Here is a 26,960-nt window from a genome sequence, read left to right as displayed (position 1 = left end):
CTTACTGCCGTATATTGCTGTTGGAAAAACCATAGCTTTGACTATAGGGACCTTTGTTGGCAAGGTTATTCTTTGCTTCTTAGTACATTGGCCATATTTGTCATGGCTTTCCTAATTAGAAGCAACCGTTTTCGAATATCATGGCTGTGTCACCATCAGCTGTGATTTTTGAGCCCAAGTATATAAAATAGGACATTGCTTCCATTTCTTCTCCTTCAGTTTGCCAGGAAGTGATTGGAACCAGTTGCTTTGATCTTAGTTTTTTTTAGTGTTCAGCTTCAAACCACCTTTTTAAGTTCTCCTCTTTCACCTTCTTTAAGAGGCTTCTTAGTTCTTCTTCACTTTCTACCACAACAGTGTTTCTGAAATTATTGATATTTTTCCCAGCAGCCTTAATTCCAACTTTTAATTCAGCCTGCATTTCTCATGATGTATTTTGCATATAAGTTAAATAAATAAGGTAACAACATACAGCCTTGTTGCACTCCTTTCCCAACCTTAAACCAGTTCGTTTTTCCATGTTTGGTTCTTGTCACTTCTTGACCCACCTTGGGAGATAAGCAAAATGATCATCTCTACATTTTGTTGTGATCCACACAGAGACTTTAATGTAATCAATGAAGCTGAAGTAGATTTCTGGAACTACTATTTATTCAATAAATATATTTCATTTTACCTGATGGGAAAATTTGGTTTACCACAAAAGGCTTAAAAGCCTCATTCAGCTTGCCTTCATTTCCTAGTATCTTAAAGAAAGAGATATTTGAGGAAATTCTAGGAAACAATAAAACATGTGGTAGCCCCAAAACTGCCCTACACTTTGGTTCAAATCCTGCCTCAGATACTAGCTGTGTGACCTTGAGCAAGTCCCATAATATTTCTGTGCCTCAGTTTTCTCATCTATAAGTGACTGGGTGATTTTTGACCTGACAGTAATTTATTTATTTTAAAATAGATTTTATATTTATGTATAATAAAAGTTAAGCATTTGTAAAGCTTCTTTTCTAAAACAAGGACAAACTCAGCTAAAAAGTTGTTTTTTTTTTAATCCTGCTCAACCTAACAAGAACATTTAAAATATCTATAGCTGTCTGTGGAAATACCTGACTCATCCCCAGAGTCTCTTTTAACTCAATCCTTCTCAGCTCAATTTCTCTTCCTGCTTTAGACTGATACATAAATTCTTTAAGACTTCTACTGAAGTCTTGTAGGATTTTAGACTTAATTCTACTTTGGGGCACTGGACCATCATGGATCATGATGAATATCTAAGATCCATATAGTAAAATAGAAAAATTGCCCTTTTTCTCCCTAAATAGTGTAGGCTAAGCTTAATGCTAAGACTTTTTTCCCTCTGTGTTCTCTGGTATTTCATGGAGATTAAGATTATAGTAATCAGTGTTTAATGTAAACCTCTTTTCCTTCTCTTGCTGTGTGATTATATCATTGAATCCATGGCAATGAGAGTTTATTTTCTAGCAATAATTATGATGAGATGGTCATACAAATGCTTTAACTTAGGGCTAAAAAATAAAAACAAAAACTTATGTTATTTCTAATCTTTCCCAGGAAAGTCAGAGAAAAAAGATGTAAATAGTTCTATGGCTCTGTTCCTGTTTTCCTAATATTTAAAGAAATATCACTGATAAGCATAGCTAGTCAGCCTTTTAGGATCTGATGGGGAAGGGTAGAGGGGAAAGAAATGAAAAAAGTATTTATCTGACACCTCCTGTGTGCTTGACAAGAGAAATTTTATCCTCTTAAATGGTTATATGGCTAGTAAATATATCTCAAAGAGAGAATCTGGGAATCTCTCTTCATATTGATTTGATTTAGTTCTCCTTTCTAGCTTTGATATTATTTACTGTATATAGCTTATCTTCATTTGTCAATTTTTAAATAGAGTATTTACCTCTGAAGCTTCACATGGTGACATCAGTATTTTATTACTTTAAAATTTACAGGTTATTGAAAATGCAATTGTTTTTTCAAAGTTTTATATGGTCTTGCATGTAATAATACTCTGAAGAATGGAAATCTTGCAATTTGGCATTAAAGCCTTTCTTACTATGCAACAAGAGACTTATTTCACTAATTTGGAATAGCCACCTGTCATAGCCTACTTATCTTACCATTTTGCTCCCTGGACCTTTTTAGGGCAGTCTTGAGACCAAAAGCCAGGAACCTTCCCTGGGATCTGGACTCTGCCTTCAGTCTTGACTGGCATGAGCTCTTGGGACCTCACCTCACCTCATGTGAGCGGGAAAAGGGGGACAGATGTGAAGGGAGATTTAACAAGATTTGGCCACAGGTTATATATAGCGAGGAAGAGAATGAGAGAGAAGAAAGAATTGAAGATGACTCTGAAGTTTACCATGAAAGAGAAATTGGGAAGAGGGATAAATTGAAGGGAGAAAGATAAAGAGAGATATTTTTGTACCTTTTGAATATTTAGTGAGGAATTCCAATAGACAATTGATAATGCAGGGCTGTAGGATCCTCTGCATAGAAATGACAAGTGAACCCATGGGAACTAATGGGTAGAAGTCTTTACCTAGTCAGGAAGATCTGAGTTCAAATCTAGCCTTAGATGTTTACTGTACATTTGACCCTAGGCAAATTACTTCACCTCTATCTGCTTCACTTTCCTCATTTATAAAAATGGGGATAGTAGCACCTGTCTCTCAACATTGTTGATCACATGAGATGTTTGCATAGCATTTCAAAAACCCCAAAGCACTCTATAAATGCTAGCTAGCTAGCAACAATGGCAGCATCAGTGGTAGTAGTTGTGGTGGTAGTAGTGGTGATATTATAAAAGAAATAAGCATTTTCATAGCACCTACTATTTTTTCTCATTTGATTCTCACAACAATCCTAGGAGAGAGGTCCTATAATAATAATATTTATATAGCACCTTTTCCGGTGCCAGAAACTATACCAGTGGTTTTACTATTATCATTTGATCTTTACAACATCCCCGGGGAAGGGGGTGGAGAAGAGATGCTATTATTATCCCCAGTTTACAGTGGAGGAAACTGAGGAAAATGGAAGCTAAGTGACCTGCCCCAGAGTCACACAGCTGGTACGAAGCTGAGGCCTCATTGGAACTAAGTTCTTAGATCTTTCTGACCCCAGGCCTAGTCCTCTATCCATCAGCTGCCTCCAGAGTAGCAGCACCAGGAGATGGGGGGACCATGAAGGGAAACTTATTAGTTATACAGATACTGCCAGAGGGCACAGGAGAATGGGCAAATTGGGTCTAGCATGAGGCATAGAGTTTGGGGGAGCTTTAAGGTAGTTTGAAATGAGGAAGAAGACTGCAGGGACTGAGGAGGGTCAGGGTTCGAGTCCATCAGAAAGGGAAGGGAAGGAGGGGGGGAGGGGTTGGCTCCTGTGGGGAGAGGGATGAAAGGAGCTATGCTGATAAAACTTTAGACATTCACAAAACATTTACTGAACTTCTAGTCTGTGCAGAACCCTGTACTTCACAGCTACCAGATTTGGTAGGACTGGGTACCTGCTTTCACCCAGCTTCCTGAGAGACAAGAGGCTAAGACACATACAGAGGATGGCCCTCGGTAACATCACACAGCAGCTACACAGCAAAGTGCTACTGCAGGTCCGAGGGTGGAAGTCATTACTTATCCTGAAGGATGGGTTCTGGCCTCATGAAGGAGGTAACATTCACATTAGATTCTAAAGTTTTAAGATGAAGAAGGGGGCATTTGGGAGGCTTAGCAGAGCCAGGCCTAGAGCCTGGGAGGTCCTGCCTTCAAAATCTGCCCTTAAACACTTCTTAGCTCTGTGACCCTGGGCTTCACTTACCCCAATGTCCTAGCCCTTACCACTCTTCTGCCTTAGAGCTGATACTTAGCATTGATTCTAAGACAGAAAATAAAGGCTTTAAAAAAATAAAATAAGATAAGAAATGGGTAAGAACTCAAAAGGTGAAGAAGAAAAGATGTCCCAGGCATAGAAAAAGGCATGATCAAAGTGTTTTTTTTTTTTCTTGCAAAGGGAAGGATATGACATTGTTTCTCACACATACAAGTGTTATTCATAAAGGCCAACTACTTTATGTCACAGCATCCTTAAAATAATTAATATACCTCATTCTCTCCAGGAACCCTTTTTGGAGAACATAACCACCCAGTCTACGCTGAAATAGAGGCAGCTGGGGCATGCTATGCATCAAGCACTGGAGTCAGGAAGACTTGAATTCAAATTTGGCCTCAGACACTACTACCTGTGTGTCCCTGGAAGTCATTTAAATTCTCTCAGACTCAATTTCCTCATCTGTAAAATGGGAATGATGCACCAGCCTACTGCCTATGGTTGTTGTGAGGATCAAATGAGATAATATTTGTGAAGTGCTTTGCAGACCTTAAAGCATTAGATAAAACAAACTATTGTTGTCATTGTGATTGTTATTATAAAGCCCTGGGAAGAATTACTCTGTTATGCTTTTGTTGATCTCCCCCTGATTGTAGATAATATATACTAGAAAATGGACCTTGGCATATCATGCAGAGAAAGAGTGGAAAAGAAATGGGAAATTAATTATGTTCTACGATCCTGGTTAAGGAGATCAGGGAAATATTGCCAGCATTACCTCTCATCTACTTAGTATAATCTAGTGCCCCATTAGATTGAACTTCTTGAGGACAGGGACTTCGAAGAGGTGGAATGGTGGTGGGGGGGGGGGGTTACTTGACAGGAAATGTCTTTAAATTCTTCTGTTTTCTGGATATTTTCAATATGGTACCTCAGAAGACTTTGTCATTTTTTCAAATTTTCACCAAATATTCTTTTATAACCACTGACTCCTCATTGCTCACATATTTTTTGTTAATTGCCTGACAATTTAATTATTATTGCCTATTAACTAACAATCAATAAATATACCAGTAGTCTTTGCTTTATTTTTTAGCCTGTAATTTAGACTTTTATTGATTCTTACTGTCCAAAGGATAAAAAAGATTTGATAGTACAAAAGTATCTATTCAATTCAGAGTTGCCGTATTCTTGAATTATTCTTCATATTTCATTCATCTCTAATTGGAAGAAAAAAGGAAAGAAAAAAGGAAGGGAGCATTTATTTACTGCTTACTCTGTACCAGGCTGTAGACTGAATGCTTTACAATTATTACCTCACTGATCTACACAACAACCCTGGGAGATAGGTACTATTATTTTCCTTATTTTACAGTTGAGGAACCTGAGGCAGAGGTTTTAATTGGCTTACCCAAGGTTACACTGCTTACAGGTGTCTGAGGCTTGATTTGAACTTAAATTTTCCTGACCCCAGGACCAATGTACTATCCACTGCACTACTTGGCTGCCTCCTAGCCAAATATTAATTTCTAGTAAACTCTGTTGAGGAGAATCCCTATTCCAACTATATAAAAGAGTAATGTTAAAAGAAAATACAGTTCTTTTATTCCTAACAATTTTTGTTTCATCTTCCATTAATCTTCTTTTTCTGAAATTCAATTCAATAGACATTTATTGATTACCTACTATGTGCTATGAACAACTTCAGCTAAATCAATCACAGTTTATTTCCTAAAGGAATGATAGAAAGCATAATTTTTTTTCTGTTAATTTTGCTAGCCAATTTGCTATTAAATCATGTCTTCCTAGTGGAGAGAGACAATACTTAAGTCCAAGGAATACTAAGATATACTAGTTGGAAAGACATTGGTATAAAAAAATAATTACATATATATGTATATATATATATATATATATATATTATCAGATGCCCATTAATGTTAAAGAGCTGTAGTGTAGCTATGTGATTGAAGACACCTACCATCTGTCTGTTTTCCTAACAACATGGTAATTTACAGTTACAATTAGCATATCTGTATACCTCCATCTTGTTAGTCCATGTTTAGAATATGAGCCCCAAAACATTTCCAGGCTTCTAAATGTTTCCTTTTAAACTTTAAGAGCATTTGAAAATATCCAAGTTCTGATTTTAACATAATAGAATTCCCTTACTTAACTTTTGTGAAGCAATTAAATGCATATAAAATACATTTATAGATTTCTGTGCTTGGAGAAAGACTTCTTATTTCTATGATTGCAGTACCAGTCAGTTGAGAGATGAATTGTATTTAAATGGTTCTACCTCAATACCCAACACAACCTATGCTGTATCTGCTCCAGTAATGAAGAAAAAGACAAGAGACTTTACTTTAAAGGAGACCATGATTTACATAAGAAGCCATCTTTATAATTTAGGCTATAAAAGTTCTGCTGAGGCTTCATCTATTTTACTAATTCATTCCTTTCAAAGAGAAGCAGCTATTGAGTACTTCTGAATTTGTTTTATTTTGGGTTTATAGAGCGTTAAATGAAAGGGAGAGTTGACTAGGCTTCCCTATTCATTGTCACTAACTTTTAACTGTGTGTGTTTTTAAATGGATGATTTTTGTTGTGGTTAAGCTAGTGAGATGGCTCCAGAAAGATAGGCAACAAGGACCTGAAGTCAGAAACACCTGAGTTCAAATATGGCCTCAGCAATGTATTAGCTATATGGTCCTTGCTTAGTCACTTAACCTCTGCCTGCCTTAATTTCTCAAATGTAAAATAAAAATAATAACAGTACCTATCTCCCAAAGTAGTGAAGATTTCAATGAAAGAATATCTTTAAAGTTCTTAATACAATTTCTGACATGTTAGAAAGGTCTATATAAATGCTTATACCTTCCCTCTTCCCCCAACCATGCAAAACAGATCTCTTAATGAATTTTATTGAACACCCATCAAGGTCCCCAAGGAAGGATCAAGGGGATAGGAGAATTAGAGCCTGTCTCTCAAGTTGAGACTCTAGCACAGAGCCCTACAGCCTTAGATCATTCATAAAGGTTGGTATCACCAAAAAGAGGGGAAAGATCCCATCTTTGATTTGAGAGTGATGCTTCACCAGTTTTCCTCCATTCTCAAGGGGTTCAAAGACAATTGATAAGTCAGGCTGTTATCTTACATCAGCTCCCAGAACTACCTTTTTAGACCTTTTAAAGCATAGTAACTGGTTGAGGAGATGAAGAAGGGAGAAAAGAACGAAAGAAATAAAGAGCTGGACTTACTCCGTGACTGACTGCAAATTTATTGGACCTCTTCTCCAGGCTTTGACTAGAGTTCCAGAAACTTTCCCAAAGGATAAAGAAACCCCTGGCATAGGAAATGTAGAATTAGCAAAACAAACAAGTTACTAGATTTGCTTATGGCCTAGTTTCTCTTACTTTTTTCTAGCCTACTTGAGCCAGGCTGTACTCTAAAGCATGCTAATAAAGATAGCATATCGATTTGCATTCACTTACAGCTTTTGTTCCATACTTTACATACTGTTGGAGTCTTAATCTGTGGGGTGGATCAGCAGATAAGTATAGGGTGGTAGCCTAAACCCTTAGGACATTCCACTCTACTTGGTTGTGTATTCATTCCTTGAGGATAGTTACAAAATGGGATTGACCAGAGCCAAGCCCAGATCAATGGTGAGAATAAGGGAAGGAAGTTTCAGAGTTTTTACAGGGTTTGCAGTCCACCAAGCCAGATCACAGACCTATTGTTTTCCTCTAATGGCTTCCATATCTCATGTTATCATCTTTGTATATTGGATAGTAATTTGACTTTCCTGCTTATAAAGTTGGAGAAATGGTAGATTTCAACAAGAAATCATTGAGTGTCTGAAAAAGCAACACTGGAAGAATCATATAAATGATAATTATATTAATTCAATGCAAACAGCACAAGAAGGCCATTAAATTCTTATTAATTACAAGGACTCTTCTTGGTCCTGGGGAGAACAAATAATGAAACACATGCCCTGCTTATCATATGCTACATTTAAATAAAATCACTTAGATTGTAATGATTTGCCCACAGGTAGCATTCATCAAGATTCTCGGATTAAAAAAGAAGAAAAAAAAATAGTACATGTCTTCAAGTGGCCTACATTCCATGTGAAGATATGAAGAGGGGTGGGTCAATGGGAACCAGACAACATATCCACAGATAAGTGAATAAAAATAAATAACATGTAATTTCTAGGAGAGGAGACACTTGGAATTGGTGCAATCAAGAGAAGCCTTTTGTAAGAGGAAGAAGGGAATAGGAAGGACATTCCACATATCACAGAAAGCCTTTGCAAAGGCAAAGAATCAGGTGATAGAAAATGTTTTGTTTGGGGAATAGCAAGTGGACCTGTTTGGTTTGAATATAAAGTTCTAAGGGAGAATTATATTAAGTCAGTCTAGGTTAAAAAAAAAAGTTGGAACCAGGTTTTGAAGGGCTTTAAATGTCAAAGAAATTTCAGTTTTATCCTAGAAGCAACAGGGAGCCTATGAAGCTTCCTAAGCAGGGGAGTTTTTTGAACATGTCAAGTTGGCCTCCCTGGAAGATGGACTAGAGAGAGAGGGAGACTGGAAAAAGAGACAACAATTAGGAAAATATTGCAGTAATCCAGGCCAAGGGGGATGAGAGCCTGAACTAGGACTGTGCTTGTGGGAGTGGAGAAAAGGGTATGAATGTGAGGAATATTGTGAAGGTAAATCTGTAAGACTTGGCAAAGGATTGGCTATAGGTTGGAGGAATGTGTCCTATTCATGCCATTGCTTATACTGTTTCCATACATATCTTGCTTTCTCCTCTTTACCTGTCTCAATCCTAGCAAGATCTAAAAGCCAACATACTAGCTAGCATTTATATGGCACTTGAAGCTTCATATAGCACTCCTCACAATAACCATGTGAGTTGGATAATAAGGATTATTTCCATTGAGTTTCTTCTTGACCCCAAGTATCATGTTCTACCTGCCTCAGTCTCTTCTATGAAGCCTTCTCTGTTAACTCTAGCTAACTAACATCATCTCTCTTCCTTTCTCACTCTCTCTCTCTCTCTCTCTCTCTCTCTCTCTCTCTCTCTCTCTCTCTCTCTCTCTCATTGCACTTAAACTACATATTTACTGCCCGTACTTATTTCAGGATTCAGTTATAAATGTGGTGCTTTGTTTTGTGACTATTACATAGTTCTGAATTTTTCATGGATGTAAATCTCTGTACCTTGCTTAAGAGCAAAAATCGGGACACAGTTACTCTACCTCTCCACTATTGTCTAAATAGTTTGTGCTAAATAACTACCTTCTGAATAAATGAATGATAGAGTATTCAAGGACATGGAGGGGAAAGATGATCTTTATTGGAGCTGAATGATTCTGACAAAAGAGGAAATGAGGTTAAGTCATGGAAGGCCTAATTGTTAGGCCAAAGTTAAAACTGAGTGTGATGCAATAGAGAATAGATAACCACTGTCAATTCTTAGACTATGGTTAAAATGGCATTTGTAAGAGCCTGTTTTGATAGAGAGCAGATAGGTAGGTAGGCAGTTAGTTCAGTGGATAGAGAGCTAGGCTTGGAAATGGGAGGTCTTGGGTTCAAATGTGGTCTCAGACATTTTCTAGTTGTGTGACCCTGGGCTTAATCCCCATTTCCTAGCCCTTACCACTCTTCTGCCTTGGAACTGATACGTAATATCCATTCTAAGACAGAAGGTAAGGTTTTTTGTTTTTTTAAAGATTATTTTGATAGAATTACTATGTAGAATGAATAAGAACATGGGGAAGACAGGAGGCTATAGACCTAGAATTTGCATAATTTTATATTGATTCAGTAATGAAAGAATAAGAGCCTGGACTGAGTTAATAACTAAGGAAATAGAAAATGGCCAATTCCAGTGATATGTAAGAGAAGAATTGGCAGGACTTTGTGACTGTGGAAGCTGAAGCATTTTCTGAAAGAATATATCATTGCTTTGAGATACCATTTCAAGTATTTGAAAACATTTTATCACAACCAAAAGTTGATCAATATCTTTTAACTTGTGAAAATAACAAAAGAAATGGAATCTAGTCATAATATTCTTGACCTCTACATGCATAATTGTTCATTGTGATTGTCCTTTATAGTTTTTTTAAAAAGATATTTTAAGAATGAAGTCAGACATCACAATAAATGATTATATAGTGCCAATTTCCTCACTATTTTAGGAAAAGTAAAGTACCTTCAAGAAACAATGTTAGAATACATAGTTTTGTTAGCAAGACTTTTGTGCTCCATTCAGAAATGTGAAGGTCTCATCCTTAGAATAAAAATATAGTTGTTTAAGTGAAAGCCTAATTCCTAATTTTCCCCAGGGGAAAAAAAATGATATCTGAACCCATTGAAATGCTATATCACTTTCTGATAACAAGTTTCATCAACTATTCTCATACTAACAGGACAGACAAGTGACATTGCTTTAATTTGTTATGATTATAGTATATTTATGAAAAACAGTGTCAAATTGCTTTTAAGAAGTAGTCATATGGTGATTGTTGCTATGAGTAATTTTAAGACTGACTAATACATGTTGATCAGAATGAATTCTGAGAGTTTCTAGGATATAACCTATAGTTCTTGTTATAATAATCTTTAATATGCATATAAATAAATATTAGAATGATCAACTAATTTCAAGAAAAATTTCTATCAGCCCATTTCTGTTTCAAAAAAGAAAAAAATTAGATAATACTTTTATGTGAGATCATTTTTTATATTCCTTCTCAGAAATTCACAACAAAGGTAGTGAAACATAGATACTATATTTGGCAAAAAAAAAAATAGATTTAGTTTCTTCTATGTGATATCCCTGAGATAGTTAATTTAGATTCATAAATATCTTTTTTCTTGGCCAGGAATTTTAAAGTACAGCACTAACAAAAATATTTCACTTTAAAAGGAAAGTGAAAGTATCTTTATTGTTTTTATTTAGATTCTCACAAATGGCACATCCATACAAAATTGTATAATTGTTATTTTTAAACTGTGTCTCTTGCATTAGTCAGTAAACACTTAATTTATTTGGTGAACATTCCTTGTAAGCATGCATACACCATGTGAACATTTAGGAAACAGAAGGTGCTTGAATTTGTGAGATTTAAATATTTTCTCACAGTTGATCCAATGATGCTGGAGTTGAAATAAAACTATATATAAATGAAATACCATTTTCTACTGAAATCCAAGTATAAATTTTCTATCACTGTTTTAATGAGAATAATACTTCCACTTATTCAATCTTTAGCAGACTTACCTCCAAATAAATTCCAAGTTTTATCCTAAATATTTCATCCTTCCTTTTTTACTTTTATATATGAACAAGTAGCTACCTTTAGGTATGAATATACACATACTTTAATAATTCCAGTATTTTTACTTCTCCTGTGTGAATATTTATATACTTTAGTAGTTCCAATATTCTTTTTACCTATCTCCACAGATATATCTCCATTAGACTACCCATAGAACATGAAAGATTATCAGTGCTGGAGTCAGAAGACCTGAGTTCATACCCGGGTTTTAATATTTACTAAGCATAGAATCATAAATCATGTTGAAGATAAAGCATAAACACCAATAAGTAAATCAGGAAGAAAAGAAAAGAAACAAGTGGTAGGCCTTAAATCACATAGCTTCTCAGTCTCCTGATTTGTAATATGATGTTAATAATAATTATACTATCTACTTCAAAGAGTTGATAGGAGAAAAATATTTTCCAACCTCCAAGCAGTGTCACCTAAGTTGGGGTCAGGAGCAAATCACTTAGCCTCTCTAGGTACCAGGTTCTTGATACTTAACATATAGTAAAGGTGTTGGATGAAATGATAAGTAGTTGAGTTTTTCCAACTCCATATACATGTTCCTGTTATTAATAGCAATAATAGTAATCTGACTTTGTGCCTAAGCAGGTTTATTTTTATTATAAATACTATATTTTCCTATTTTTAAAAAATACCCCTTTAAGTAAATCCTATAAAAAGCATGACTTATTTAGATCAAGGATAAGGAAGGTAGGACTTGGAGTCAGAAAACCCGGTTCAAATCCCAGCTCTACTACTTGCTCCTTGTGTGACTTTGGAAAGACTCCTAACCTATCTGGGTCTATTCATTTGTAAATGGACTAGGTGATTTCTAAGTCCCTTATAATTTGGAATATGTTGCCTGGTTCACATCTGTCTTTACAGACTCATTTTGCATCATTCCCAGTCATGCCCTCTATAGAGCAGCGGTTCTCAACCTCTCAATTTGTAGCCATGAGAATATATAATGCATATCAGGTATTTACATTCTGAACCATAACTGTAGCAAAATTACAGTTTTGAAGTAGCCACCAAAATAATTTTTTGGTTTGGGGTCACTGCAACATAAGGAACTCCATTGCGGGGACATGGTATTAGAAAGGTTGAGAACCACTGCCTAGACAAACTAGCCTTCTACTGTTTCTGGAACTCTGTGTACAGTTTTCTATGCAATGGATTGCCCTCCATCCCAGGAATTTACTCCTTGCCATTGCCTCTTAGAATCACCAGTTGTCTAGCTATGAGATCCTAAATAAATCACTTAATCCCAATTGCCTAGCCCTTATCAGTTTTCTACCTTGGAACTAATACTTAGTATTAATTCGTAGACAGAAGGTAAGAGTAATTAAAAAAAAAAAAGAGTCACTAGCCCCCTTCAAGACTTTTCCCACAACCTACCAGTTATTTGTCTTCTTTTCCCCCAACATTACTCACTTGTGTTCAACTTTGTATCTTCTTCCCAAGAGTACCCACTTCCTGGAGTAGAGGGCAAACCTCTTAAGAGCAGCATCTATTGAATACTCAGCCACGTTTTTGCACTTACTTTTTTTGGTATGTTTTGTTGCTTATTTATAATTTCTTGAATCTGAAGAATTTCCAGCATGAAAATTGTGTCTACTGATACAAATTGGCAATTTGTCCTTAATTTGGGATCTTGGAAAATGTCTAGGACGCTGAAAGATTAAGAGACAAGACTTGAATCTAGGTTTTTCTGACTTCAGAACCAGCTCTACCTAGCACAGTGCCTGGCACAAGTAAAAGAATGTTCCATCTATCTCTAGGTATTTAATTGAGTTGTAATATGTGCCATTGCATGGTAGATAACAGCAGCATTTTTGTCTTGAGTGCTTTGGGCTCTAACCAACCTGTTGCTGATCATCCTAAGTGGCCTTACTATTCTTCACACAAACATGCATACAGACAATCATACATATGTATACACATATATAGCCACAGGAGGTGAAATTAAGCTTTTTTATATTAGTTCCAATTCACTAAGCTATACAGGTAGATATTGGGAATGGGTTTTGCCACCTTCAGAAGTAGTTTTGTTCTTTCTCATCAAAGGAGACCAAGCCACTGTATAATTTACTTTGAATAGCTATTGATGTGGGTTAAATATCAGAGGTAATGTCATAGGAGGGCACTCTGGTATAGAAGAAAGAGCACTGGCCTAGGAATCAAGAGACCTGGCTTTTCTTCTGACTGTAATTTGAAGCAAATCACTTAGCCTCAGTCTCCTTGTCTATAGAAAAGAAGATTTGAACTTAATGATTTCTAAGTTCCCTTCAGTCCTAAAATTTGGATCTGTTTCCACAAAGGATATTAATATATCTAAAAGACACCATATGAATATTCATCTCAGCCTGCTACTCGAAAGAAAATATTCTCCATCGAGATCATCTTGTCTCATATTGAGCACTTCATAAAGGTTTGTTGAATTCAATTGGATATTGTTCATATTTCAAATCAAGGCCAATAAGGCTAGTTGAAAGGTTCAAGAAAAAAAAAAAGAGTTTCTAAGGTGTGCCATACTGCTTTGTTCATACTGCTTTGTTCATGTCTATCACCACATTAAATGGATTAGAAAGTTTAATGATACGGGTAAGGGTTCAGGGCAGAAAGTAGTGCCTAAAGATGCTTTGTAAAGGAGGAGTCTCAACTTCCTTTTACTCACAAATAATATCTCATCACTTCTGAAGCCTTGTTTCCTTTGATCATTGTATTTTCATTCTGAATGTGCCACTGTATTTATAGCTGATGTTTATATTGCACTTTAAAGTTGGCAAATCCCTTTATAGATATGATCTCATTTGAGTTTTACAACAAACCTATGAAGTGAGCCCTGCATGTACTATTTGGCTATGAGGCTTTAAGAAATCAAATGACTTACCTAGAATCACCCAAGTAGTAAGTGTGGTTGCGGGGATGCAAGCCTAGTTCTTCCTGACTCCCTAATTTAGCATTCATCTACTATACACCACATGACTTTTAGTAAGACTAGGGGTATTTAGTGGATGCTCCATGAATGTACTTAGTGATTGATTGATGTAGGGTGATGGATTTTTCTGTACCTTATTCTCCTTCTCTAGAGATAGGGTTACAAAAACCATTTGATAGAGTTGTTCTGAAAATAAAAAGTCCTTATTATTAGAATAAAGTACTTGGCAGGGTATATGGTGTTTAATAATACTCCACTTTCTGTGAAATGAGAAAATAGTGTAGATCATTAGTGTTATTAATAACTACAATGCTGCTTCTGTTCATGAGTTTTCAAAGAACTTTGAGATACATGTTAATTAATCCTTACAAAAAAAGTCTTATTAAGTAGATAGTGGTATTATCCCTACTTTACTAATGTGGGAACTGGAAGAATAAAAGATTAAGTAATTTCCCCTAAATCATGTGGGCTTCTCAGTGGTAGGACCCAATGCTGAACTGTATTTCAGGGACATTCTCTAAATACTAGGTGACACTTTTTAGCTTAAGGTATTTCAGCAGATAAGTTTTGTTTCTGAAGAGTAGCCAGAAATCTATTAGAATCCAGCAGCAGTATATCTGTTTCTTATGAATATATATTCCTTCTGTGGATCCCCAAAGCATGTATAATGAAACATTTGTTAGGTGAATAATTTCAAGAGGTCTACTTAGGCAGCAGGCACACATTAAGTGAATTCCACTGGGCAATTGCCTTTCTAGACCCTTCCCACCAACAGAGAGTAGCCAGAAGGTAACTAACCTAATAGATGAAGAGTTCCAAAAGTGAACTATATTTAAATTTAATAAGAATATTTAAAAACTGCAAGGTAAGTGATTATTCTGAGAACACTAAGATATTTTAAAATAGAGTTACCAGTAACTCTGCTTCACATGGAGGTTTGTAATTCATACAGATCTTGATTCCTGGATTTATGTCTCAATGACATAATGCAAACAGTTTGGAAAAGTCAGTCTGGGCAGGTCGTTGCTGGATCCTTTAATGCCCACTTCCTGTCTGCTTTCTGACCTGTAGATAATAGACTCTGTTCCTCTGCATGTAGATAATGTATTTTTGGGTTTCATAAGAAACAAAGACTTAATTAATCTCATGTTGGCTCCCAAACGGTCTTCCAGCCACATTTTCCCTAATACCAGTTTAGTATGTTCTCAGATAATACAATTTATGCTTAATAACTAATCTGAGGAGAGGGGAAAGCTATCAGGGTACATCAAATACCAATGGTCATAGGCTTACCCAGTGTTTTCATTTGGCTAGACTATTCTTTCCTTCCACAGGTCATCAAAAATTGACCAGGCTTCATGTTAAATCAAAGTTGTCCTTATATGCAGGCAAGCCAGGCATGAATTTTTTTAATACTGTAAACTTTTGAACTTAGCTGTATCCTTTTCTTAAATTTCAGCATGATTTGCTGTCACTGATTTATTTTCAAACAGAATGTGTGAGGAATGATTGATATAGAATACAGAATTAAATAGATATCAACTGCACATTCAGACACTGGCATAAGACTCCTAGGGAGAGAAAGGTCCTGGAAGGTTGGCCAGGGAACACAGTAGAGGTTGTATAGGATGAATCATGATATAACGATGGCATTGACAGAGGCTGCCTGCAAGGAGGGGGGGGATTACCTCTTACCCACCTTCCTCCACATGACCCCAGCTCATGATGGGGATCACTTAAGGAGAGACTGTGGCAGGCTTATAATCATCTGCACTGTGACCCTGTTACTTATTCTGCTCATCATCACTGCTTTACATCAGGAGACCCACTATGAACTGTAAAGATTTGGTGCCACCCATCACAAAGTTCACTCTGTCTTCCAGGGAAAAGCTTTCTGTTTTTATTCCTCCCCTTTGTTATCTATTTTGGGTTCCTCAACTGCCCAAGGTCAGGGCTATCTAGGAACAACTATTTGAGTGATGGAACCTTACCAACAAGGAATGAGATATGATAGGAACGATATCTACTTGGGTCCCTGCTATGAAGCTGGACTAGTGTTTCTTAAGGCATGCTAGCTAATATTCATTTTCCACGAACAGCACTGAAATTATTCTCATGTCCAGGAACCTAAAGTTCAAAACTTTTGACATAACTTCTTGGTAGCCCAAGTACAAAAGCCAGCATGAAAGAAATCAAGCGTTTTTCACTTCTCACTAGCAGGCTAGCAGGGTCAGCATAAAGGCTGGGAGGTGGCTATGCCCAACTGAAAGGATGCAAAAGCATTTATTAAGTGCTTGCTCTGCAAAGTCCTATGCTAAATTCTAGGAATTGATTACAAATAGAAAAGCAAGACCATCTCTGCTTTCAAGGAACCTTTCTTGAGAAGATTCTGAAGCAGTCTTCCTTCTAAAAGGAAGCTAACACATTTACCAGAACTGAGCTGCAAGTAAACTGGAAACACCCAGGAGTCCTTATAGTGCTGCAGCAAAGCAGATGGTGTTGAATCTAAAGTCACTTCTATTCATTTCCAGAACAACTCTGCCTAAAGGTTCCTGTTTTCCCTCAGTTCTTCCAACATTTGTCATTTTCCCTTTTTGTCACCTTCATTGATATGATTGTTGGAAATAGACCCTCCCAGCAGTTTTAATTAGAATTTCCCTAATGATCTGGAACATTTTTTCATATGGCTATTGATATCTTGAATTAATTTTTTTAAGAGTTGGCCATTCATTTCATTTGATAATTTATCAGTTAGAGAATGGCTTTTGTTATTAAACTGCCTTTCTGAAGATGAACCATTTGATAAGTCCAAGTGTTCTTAAAAACCCAGGGTATATTCACATGTTTCTCTAATTGTTGAACAAAAGCTTACTTTCTAGTCCCCCTGAGGCAGTGGTGGTCAATTCAAAGCAGCCACCACCATTCAAAGCACAGAGGATCATTGGGGCTCACCTTACTCCACATTAACCATCCCTCACTTCAACGAGGCCAATACAATCCAGCTCTCACCAGTTGACGTAAGCCAAGCCAGATGCAGACCAGTCTGTTGCTCTAGATTCTGTACTGGAACAAAATGAAATACTCATAAACCATGTAACAGTTATCAAGCATAGGTTTCTGTAGCATCAGCAAGAAAAAGATACTTAGCAAAGATGCAATATAAATTCAATTTGAGTATACTTTCCCTACCTCTTCAAAGGATAGTGTTGGTTCTTAGGCCAGCAGAATTAAATTTCATGGGTAATTTTAGTACCTTTTAAGGGAAAATGGCCTTACCTACATGGAAGATAGTAACCCATTGTGTCTCACCAGAATCCTCCATAGCTAAATTTTAAGCCCATATTCTAGTTGATCCCATTCTATTCCATTCTCAGAAGAAATGGAAAATACAGGGTCAAAATCCTTATGCCCTAACGTTGAGCTTTTCTTATAGGATAGCACTGCTTTTCTTGCCCCCAAGAATAGATTGTTCTCAGATTGAAAAAGGGCCACTTTAAACTGCTCAGTCCATTTGGAAACATTGTAACTGAAAATCATAGGTGTGGCCATGCTCAAGAAATTTCCCAGAAAAGTTGCATTTTAAACACATTTTCCTGGATCATTCCGCTCATCGGAAATATATACCTTGACATTTTAAGAAATATTTTGGTGAATTATATTTTGAAAAAGAATCTTGTTGCAATACTAATAATTAGGCTGTTTTTCTTGATAGATTTCTTTAAACTGTCTGTTGCTTGCATTTTATATAGTTGCTCTTATGTTGCCTCCTCCATTAGACTGGAAATTTCTTGAGGGTAAAGTCTTTTGCCTCTTTTTGAATCATCAGCACTTAGCACTGTGCCTTGAACATAATAGGTGCTTAATAAATGTTTATTGATTGATCTATATTGTTAAATAAACTCTTAATCTTTGATATAGCTCTGATATGACCTATAATTATAGTGTGGTTTAAAAGTTATTTTGCATTTGTCTTTCAAGAAGAAGTAAAAAGATACTTTGAACATATAGTATTTTTTACACAAAACTATAATGGATTTTATTAATACAGATATGATTCCTTTGGTCTAAATTTCTTCCCTTTATTCTGAGTCTGATTAGTGTATAGTTTCATTCTATTGAATGATTTATATTGCAACTTTTTAAGTGCTCTTTGAAACCTACAGTCAGCTAAAGGAGTCCCTGTCTAAAAAGCTATAGATTGTTAAGTTAATATTGGCGTGAATATTTAACTAAAGTGATTTTAAAAATTATAATAGGAATTGTACAGATGTTTGGTGAGTCAGCACTAGTTGACAGAATAGTTTGATAATGCTTTATATTTCAAATCACTTAGTCCCCCAGTCGAATAATGACATAGAATACGATTTGGCTAGTTTGGCTTGACCATCCTAAATTTCCAGGTGCATGAAAAGTTACTGGTATTTTTTATTTTAATTTTGGAGCTTCTTCTCTGAAGTACCTAATAGAATCCACAAGCTCACAGTGCCTTTAGTATCTTTTCCTTTGATGTCTAGAAGTGGCCCATTCCAAATTAGAAGGGCTTATAATGTAAAAAGAATTTGTCTGTAGTTGGTTGAAGTCATTAGAGCTATTTCTTTGGCTGCCTTTTGGGGTGGGAGAAGGGGGGAGGGAATGTTTGGCACCAGTACTACTATTAGGCTGTAATTAGTATAACTAACAACTAATGTGAAAGAGCAAAATAGAGGTCACTGAAAGACTTCAAAGGTCGTCACAGGTTAAGGTTGTAACGCAGACAATCCCCTGGCTTAATCCGTTGCCATATCTGGTAAGATATGTTGAAATCATCCATGCCCTCTAACCTTGAGGTGTTGTACTCATAATTTATTGGTCACAGGACTATTTTTTCCTACTCATGCTTAGTTAGATGACTTTTTGAATGGCAGCTTTATTTTAAGGTTCATGTACAAATGTGCAGATTATCAGCTTTGAAACCCACATAAGAGATTAGAGCTTTAACTGCTTTAATGGTTCTTATCCTGCTCTCTTTCTATTGAAATTGACATTTTTCTACATTTTAAAATATGATTCGCTGAGAATGTTTAAATGCAATATGATAATTATACTTCAAACCTCTCTATTAAAAAAACTAATTTATTTTAACTTTTAGTGAATATTCTACTTTTTGTTGGTTGCATCTTCAAACTTAATTACCAACAGAGGTTTTTGTTTACATTTTAGGTGAATGCTTAAACATTCTTAAAGGATAACAATTCAACCCGATAATCTTACCATGTTTTCATGTTAAATAGTTAACACCTTCTTCTTAAGGTTGTGGAATCTCCTTCATTATTCTATGTGCTTCTTACATATATAAAGAAATGAACAAGTCATGGTTTTAGAGAATCATTGGTTTAGAGCTAGGAGAAACCTTAGAGGTCATTTGTTCTGACACCTAGCTACATTTTACAGAGGAGGAGCCAGAGACCTAGAGATGTTAGGTGCTTTGCCAGCAGTTAGATGGCTAGTAAGAGGAAAAGGAGATATTTGAACCCAAGTTTCTGACTCCAGATCTAATACTCTTCATATTCTGTTTCCCTTTTGAAGGATGTCTGGTAACATTGGATTTTAAGTATTGTCAGACCAAAATCTGAACTGGAAAAGCACACAAAAAAAGTTCAGGCCATTCTTATCTCTTACCTCCCGCTTTATGTCAACAAACATTTATTAGGTAGTTTATATTTGAGCTGGAATGTGACAAATAAATAAGAATCTGTAATGTAAAATGATTCATATCACCAGAAGGGTTATTACGGTTTAGTGGATAGAGTGCTGGACTAGCCACTTAAATTTCTCCGATTCTCAGAAAATTCTACAACTTATAAATGTATTGTGAGAGGTCTTAGTGGAGGGAGTTCCCACACCAACAAGATCAGAGGTCTTTGATATAATGCAGCATGTAAAAGGACATAAATATTTTCCCAGTCACCAGAGTTCATCCTTAACTTTTCCCTGTCCTTCATCCTCATGTCTAACCAGTTGCCTAGTCTTGTCCATTCAACTTCCTCAGAAACTCTTGCACCAGAATAAACTGGCACATCAACAAATTTAGGCTTGGTGTCCGGAAAACCTTCTTAACAAAAAGCATCCACTCCAAAAGTAGGCTGCCTTATCTTAAGAGGTCTTCAAGAGCAAGCTGGATAACCACTTATCAGGTATATTATTAGAGAGATTTCTTTCAGGTATGGTCTAAACTCCATGGCAGCTAAGGACCCATTTAACTTCAAAATGATGGGATTCCAAGATTCTCTTTACTCACATAGCCAATACTTTAGATCAGACTTTAAGCACTTTAATGAAATAGTCCTTTGCTTGGTCTCTCAGCTTCCAGGCTCTCTTCTCTAATTAATTTACATTTCTACTAGGTTAGATAAATTATCATTTTAACTATTATATATTTATTATTGATATACATATTGTTTTTCCTTCCTACTCCCCTATCAAAAGGTAAGCTCCGTAAGGGCAAGTACTATTTCATTTTTTCTTTGTATCCCAAGCACCCACAATTATGCCCTATACCAAGAGGCATTTGATAAATGTTTATTGATTGAACTTGCACAGAGCCAAATGAAATGCTAGGTGAAATTTAATGTGGACAAAGGAGAACACCAGAAAGTGTGTTTAAAGAAACCTTTAGACACCAGGAAAGCACTTGTTTATTTCATTATCAAAATATTCAATTCAGTTCACCATACATTTATTAAGTGTCTTCTCCATGCAAGAGATTGGGTAAGACTACGAGAGTACAAAGCCAATAAAGAAATCATTCCTATCTTCAAGGAGCTTACATCCTTCTAAAGCCATGCAATGTGTATATCTTAATACATACAAGTTAATTTGTAAAGGGAGAACACATTCATAACTAGAGAGATCAGGAAAGTTTTCACATAGAAAATAGGACCTGAGCTGATTCTGGGAGATATCTAAGAATTCTGAGAGGAAAAAGTAAGAAATAAATTCCAGGCATGGGGAATGAATAAACTACAAAGTCAATGGGGTAGGAAAATGGAATGATGAGGTCACTGAAAAATTTGTAGCCCAATTAGACTACAACCTAGAGTGAGTAAAGGGAAGTCATGCAAATTATGACTGAAAATGTAGGAAGGAGTTCAATTCTTAAGTGTTTTAATAAGTGCATGAGATCTTTGAGGGATGGCAGCATCGCCCTAGACTACTAGTGATGATTCCAGTCAAGCCTTCACAGCTCTCATCCAGGCAGGAAACTTCTGTAGAAAAAGGGCCAGCCATTCCCACCAACTGCCAAGCAACTGTCACTCACAGGGCAGGCAATTTAGTCTAGCTGAAGCAACAAGGCATCCTGGGGAAAAGCCAGGAGGCAGTATGTGCAGGGCAAATCAAACACTATCTTGGCCATCATCTCCCTTCAAACCCTGATATGGACAGTCCAGAATCCTGAACTAGAGAGCTTTAGGAATAAGTCAGTAATTGTTTCTGGTAGAGGTGAGGGTCCCTTCTCCACAGTAATTTCTCTCCTCAGGGATGACTGTGGAGACTGGGTTGGAAGCAGACATGGTAGTTTGGGGGGTTACTGCTGTTCCCAAGAGACTCGGGTTCAGTGTCCTGGATTATCTCCATTATTGTCAGTGGGGGATGGTGATGCTTATGGTGGTGTGACTTGACAAACTGTTGGCAAATTCCTTGGCATATGGTGCCAGGAATATTGTACTCCCACTGTGGGGAATGTGATATAATCAATCAGAAGAATAAAAGAATTGCCATGCTACAGTGAAGTCCCAACTGAGACAATATTAACATGTATTCAAATCTTTTATGATCATGGATTTTGAGTCAAAAGGGAATTTAGAGGTCATCTAAATCATCTCCCCACATTTTACAGATGAGATAACCTGAAAGGCTAAATGATTTGCCCAAGGTCACAAGCATGATTATTGGCAATGCTAACATTTGAACTTGGAATGCTCAGACTCTAAATCCAGAGCTCTTTCCATTGTAGCCTGCTTTTTCTGCCATTTGTCAGTGGACCCACATAGCTTGGTCACTTGACTTTTTCCAACAGAATTTATCAGAATAAGGATAAAAGCAGAGAAGATAGATGGAGTCCAAAACAGATGTTTCCCAAGGCTGGGAGATATGACAAAGTTGCAAGGGATGCACCAGTAAAAGAATAGTATATAGCTGAATTAGTTACAGATGTGGTCAAAATTACTAAGGAAAACATTTTTCTTTTTGTTTATTTAATTGATAAGTTCATTTAAATGTGTCGTGTTGTTTTCATCTCCTTTTATGTTTGACTATTTGGGAGTTATAATTTGTAAATTCCCTAAAATTGGGAACCATATTTGTTTCATTTGATCTATTCTATGCCTAGTAAAGTAAAGCCACTCAGCATTGTTTAATAATTTCTGAATGACAAATTGCACCTAATAATAATTTCTGATTGACTAATTCACCCTAAGAAATACTTAAGAAAAAATTTTTACTATTATATATCGGAAACTAATGACTTTGCCATAAACTAATGCTAGTTTGTACTTATGGTTTCAAATTATTCAGAATATCTTTAAAAACAAAAGTATAGACTAAGGATAGACTGAAAGTTCACACAGACAAATCTTTTTACATATTAGGAGTTCCTAAGCTAAGACACCAAAGACAGTTTTTGGAAAGTCTTCTCTTTTTTCCAGACTATCTTAGAATTAACTATGGAAGAACTACATCAAAGCTGTACTGACTTCAAAGCCTATAACCACTTACAGCTTCTAGCTATTACTATAACTAGCCACTTCACCCCAACAGCAATTTATCTTATATAGATGCCTTCTCAAGGTCCACCCCTTACTTTCTGCCCTTTCTTTTAAAAAATTTTATCAAACTAAAAGGTATCTTTTCAATTATGATAGTCCCAAATTTAAACCCAATTTATGAAGTAATTGTAATTAGTAGTGCAAGAATTTACAATTATGTGACTAGGTTACATAGGTTACACTTCATTTGTTAGATATTTTACTCATTGACCTTGCTACACAATAATAATATGATGATGACTTTAATCATTTTAAAAGAATTTTTTAAAAAATAGAACAGCTTACAACAACCATATAAAAATGTTCCAAAGTCACTAGTAATTCAAGAAATGGAAATTAAAGTAACTCCAAGGTTCTTTTTCATACCCATCAGATTGCCACAGACACCAAAAGAAAAAAAAATGCCATGCTGGAGTTGCTGTGGAGATACTGACACACTAAAGAACTAGTGGTAGAGCTGTGAAATTGGTCTAGCCTTTCTGGAAAACCATTTGGAACTCTGACCCAGCCATATTACTATTAAGCCCATACCCAAAAGAGATCAAAGAAGAAAAGAACGTATTTCTACACACACACACATGCACACGCACGCACATTTGCACACACATACATATCATGTAAAACACAACTCTTTTTATAGTAGCCCAAAACTAGAGACTAAAAGGAGGGAGTTGCCCTCTTATTAGGAAATGACTAAGCAAATTATGGCACATGAATCAATAGAATATTATTATCTCTAAAGGGAAGCTGTTAACCTGCTTTGCCTGTAATTCATATAGTATCGTGAAACTTTTAAGCCAATAATTATCTCACCCCCCTACTTTTTCAGTTCTATGTACAAGTTAGGGTTTTAGTCACTTCCTTTGCCATAACCATGTTCTGTCAATCATTATTGTAACACTGCAAAATATTTATGTCAACAAGCATTTATTAAGCACTTAGTATGTGCCAGGTACTGGGCCAAGGAAATGTGTCCCTGCCCTTGAGGATGTGACATTGTAATTGAGGAGACAACATACAAGCAATGCCTATGGCATATATAGAATGTAAATAGAATATAATCTGAGAGGAAAGTCACTAGCTATAGGAGAGATCATGAAAACCCTGTTGGAGAAAATTGAGATCTGATCTGAGTCTTAAAGGAAGCCAGAAAGTGAGGTGAAGCAGGAGAACATTTCAGACATGAGGATGGACACAACCCGTTAACATAGCCTGCTTTCCTTGATGTGTCATTGCTTCTACTTCACATCACAGATGATGGATTGGAGGGTGTTGTAATATTGTTTATCTTGTTTCCAACTTCTTTGGTGGAGTTACAGATAGAAATAATCCTGGAACAAGTTACCACACAGCTGTTATTCTTTTATATTTAATGTTCTGTGAATTATTGCACAGGTAGATAAAATGACTGATTTTTGTAGTTGCCTAAAATTTTAGGGTATAAGCTTATATTTCTGTAGGCTCTCTGAAAGCATCCTTGGCACAACTCCAGTAGCACACAAGATGATAGAGATCATATCATATATGCCTCTGCAGAAGCTTGGTAGCATAATGGATAGAGGGCTACACCTGGAGTCAGAAAGATTAGAGTTCAATTCCTGCCTAAGACACTTACTAGCTGTTGTAGCAAAGGAAAATAAGTTGGGGAACTGTCTCTTCAACAGTTTAGAATCCTGACAGCCTAGGGAGAATTCTGAGTTTCATGCCCTATCAATCATTCCTTGCATAAGTTTTCTTTTCCTTTGCTACACTGTGTGACTCAGGGCAAGTCACTTAACCTTTGCCTGCCTCAGTTTCTTCATTTGTAAAAGAGGGTTAATAACAACATCTACCTTCCAGGATTGTGGTAAGGATCAAATGATATGATATTTGTAAACATTTAGTAAAATGCCTATAATATAATAAACACTTAACTAATGCTTATTCCCTCTCCCTTCCCTCATTGTATTTCTTCATGACTGATTTCATAAAAAGATTTGCAAGCTTTTCATTATGTGAAGCTTGGAGTTTATGAATATTTGGTATAGTAACATATATTTTAAAATGTTGGTCTAACAGTATAGAATGATGTAATGAACTGGCCATTATGGGCAATAGTTTGAACTGTAATATTGTACTGGTTTCAGTAGAATATTGGTTTTATCCTCAAGGAGATTTTAAGCTCTGTATTTCTAATATGGAAATTTGTGATAAGCGAGCCCATGAAAGATGGCAAGCTTTTAAAGTATTATTCTAGCCACCTGGCCATGTTGTTCTCACTATTGAATGGTACTAAATTTTGTAGGCTGAAGTAGTGTGTTACAAAGTTTCTACCACTTTGTGGAATAATCTGCATAGATCAGTAAGTCTGGATTCTTCCAAATTAACTAACTCATCTGTAAATTCTACTAATGATGGTCTGTTCTTAAATTATTATCCATAACCCCTCATTTTCCACAAACAAATCTATGTGATTCAGTCATTTGTTAAACATTTCCCTGTTGACATCTTTAGTTTAATTGATATGGAGACCCCCCAATAAAAGGTCTTTTTGTTTCCACTCTTAAATCTTAGCCATTTTATGGACTCTATTCAAATGTAACTAATTTTCAGTTACAAGTTGCAATACCAATGGCATATACCTGTCACCAAACTTTACCAGTATAGTGTTGTGAAATCTTCTTGTTCCCAAAGTACTTATATGGGTTTTTGGTCTATTTGTCATGAGCTCTAAGAATCTTTGTCCATCTTCTCATTGACAAGGAAGTGCTCATCTTTCTTTCTCTCTCTCTTTCTAATATGCCCTGTGTAGAAGAAAAGTTTTAAAATTGTATACCTTTTTATTAGATGTTTTCCAAATCTATCATAATACATTTTATAATTCTAAATACATTTATACTAGTAATGTGTAGGTGTTAATTGCTTTAAGTGTTATATTCCCATTCAGTTTTGATTTCAGGAATGCCAGTAATTCCATTAACATGTTCAGCCACAACTTCATATTTGACTTGTTCATGTTTGACATGTCTTTCTTATAAGAACTAGAGATATTTTTTGGAATTCCCTTTAACACCTAGTTTTCAGTGTGTCCTCCACATTCAAGGTTGAAGCTTTTGATCTCTCTTTCTTTGGTGTATATTTAAAACATTACACTTATCAAGTCCAATTGACATTTTCCTTTCTTTGAAGAAAAAAATTAATAGGATGAGGGAGCTACTTAATGTTTTTATTTTTGGTGGAGCAATATAGATTGATAACATACATATACAACAAAAGATTAACAAGATATTTTGGTAGTGATGGTGGATCATCTAAAGGCAAACCATTTAGCACTTTGTATGTGCCAGACCCTGTGCCAAGAAATGGTCCCCAGGCTGATTCCTAGAGGTCCCTGTAATCATGTATTATACTATTGCTCCTGACAAGTTTCCTGCTCTGCCCATCCAGAAGTCATGTGTCTCTCTCTCTAAGGCGGCCTTCTGGAAAGTCTCCATCAATCAGCACTGTTCTCAAGCAAACATGAGATGCTCATATTTCCAAGTGCTAGGAACTTGAGAGCCTGTTCTAGTAGCAATCCAGGAGCAAGCTGATTGCTAGGGCCTCCAGTGGTTTCTCATGGTTCTGGCTAAGTGTGTTTACAAATCATATCTATGTTCTGACTGGTGAGCAATTACCTAAGCTTACAAAAAAGGAAACTATTAATCAAAGCTTTAGTTTCCTAATGTTATTAGTAAATATTTATCAGTTATTTATTAGATCCAGGATACACATGTCATTAGCAGTTGTTTAACAAATATGGAAAACATTTATGTCATTGCCAAACTATACACAAGCACTTACCATTTTACAGAAAAAAAAGAGCTTACATAAGCACTATTCAGTCACAAAATGGAGGCTCCAAACAAAACAGAGTTACTAATTTGAAATTAATTTAACACTATAGGGAATAACCCCTGAGCAAGGATCTGAAAAGAGAGATTTAAGGGTATGGTGTAATATGTAGATGAATTGGTCAACTGTCAAAATGGTGAAGGGAAGAAAGTGAAGA

At 36.0% G+C, this 26,960-nt stretch overlaps 1 protein-coding gene across 23 annotated transcripts in view; it reads left to right on the top strand.

The window, feature by feature from the left end:
- Positions 1–26,960, top strand: part of FAM172A (family with sequence similarity 172 member A) — a 560,458-nt gene that overhangs the window by 428,755 nt on the left and 104,743 nt on the right. For 3 of the 23 annotated variants that reach the window (XM_056824641.1, XM_056824645.1, XM_056824658.1), the window contains one exon: positions 4,127–20,130. The exons of 19 other annotated variants lie outside the window; for them this stretch is intronic. In XM_056824641.1, the coding sequence (XP_056680619.1) occupies positions 4,127–4,221 (95 nt within the window). In that variant the 3' untranslated portion in view covers positions 4,222–20,130. Of the gene's footprint in view, positions 1–4,126; positions 20,131–26,960 lie in introns of those variants that run through there. One more of the 23 variants, XM_056824650.1, reaches the window with a different exon arrangement.

The sequence above is a fragment of the Monodelphis domestica genome, chromosome 3 (genome assembly GCF_027887165.1).
Source record: "Monodelphis domestica isolate mMonDom1 chromosome 3, mMonDom1.pri, whole genome shotgun sequence".
Taxonomy (NCBI): domain Eukaryota; kingdom Metazoa; phylum Chordata; class Mammalia; order Didelphimorphia; family Didelphidae; genus Monodelphis; species Monodelphis domestica.
Note: the sequence above shows the minus strand (reverse complement) of the source record. Positions and strands in the feature narration are given on the sequence as shown.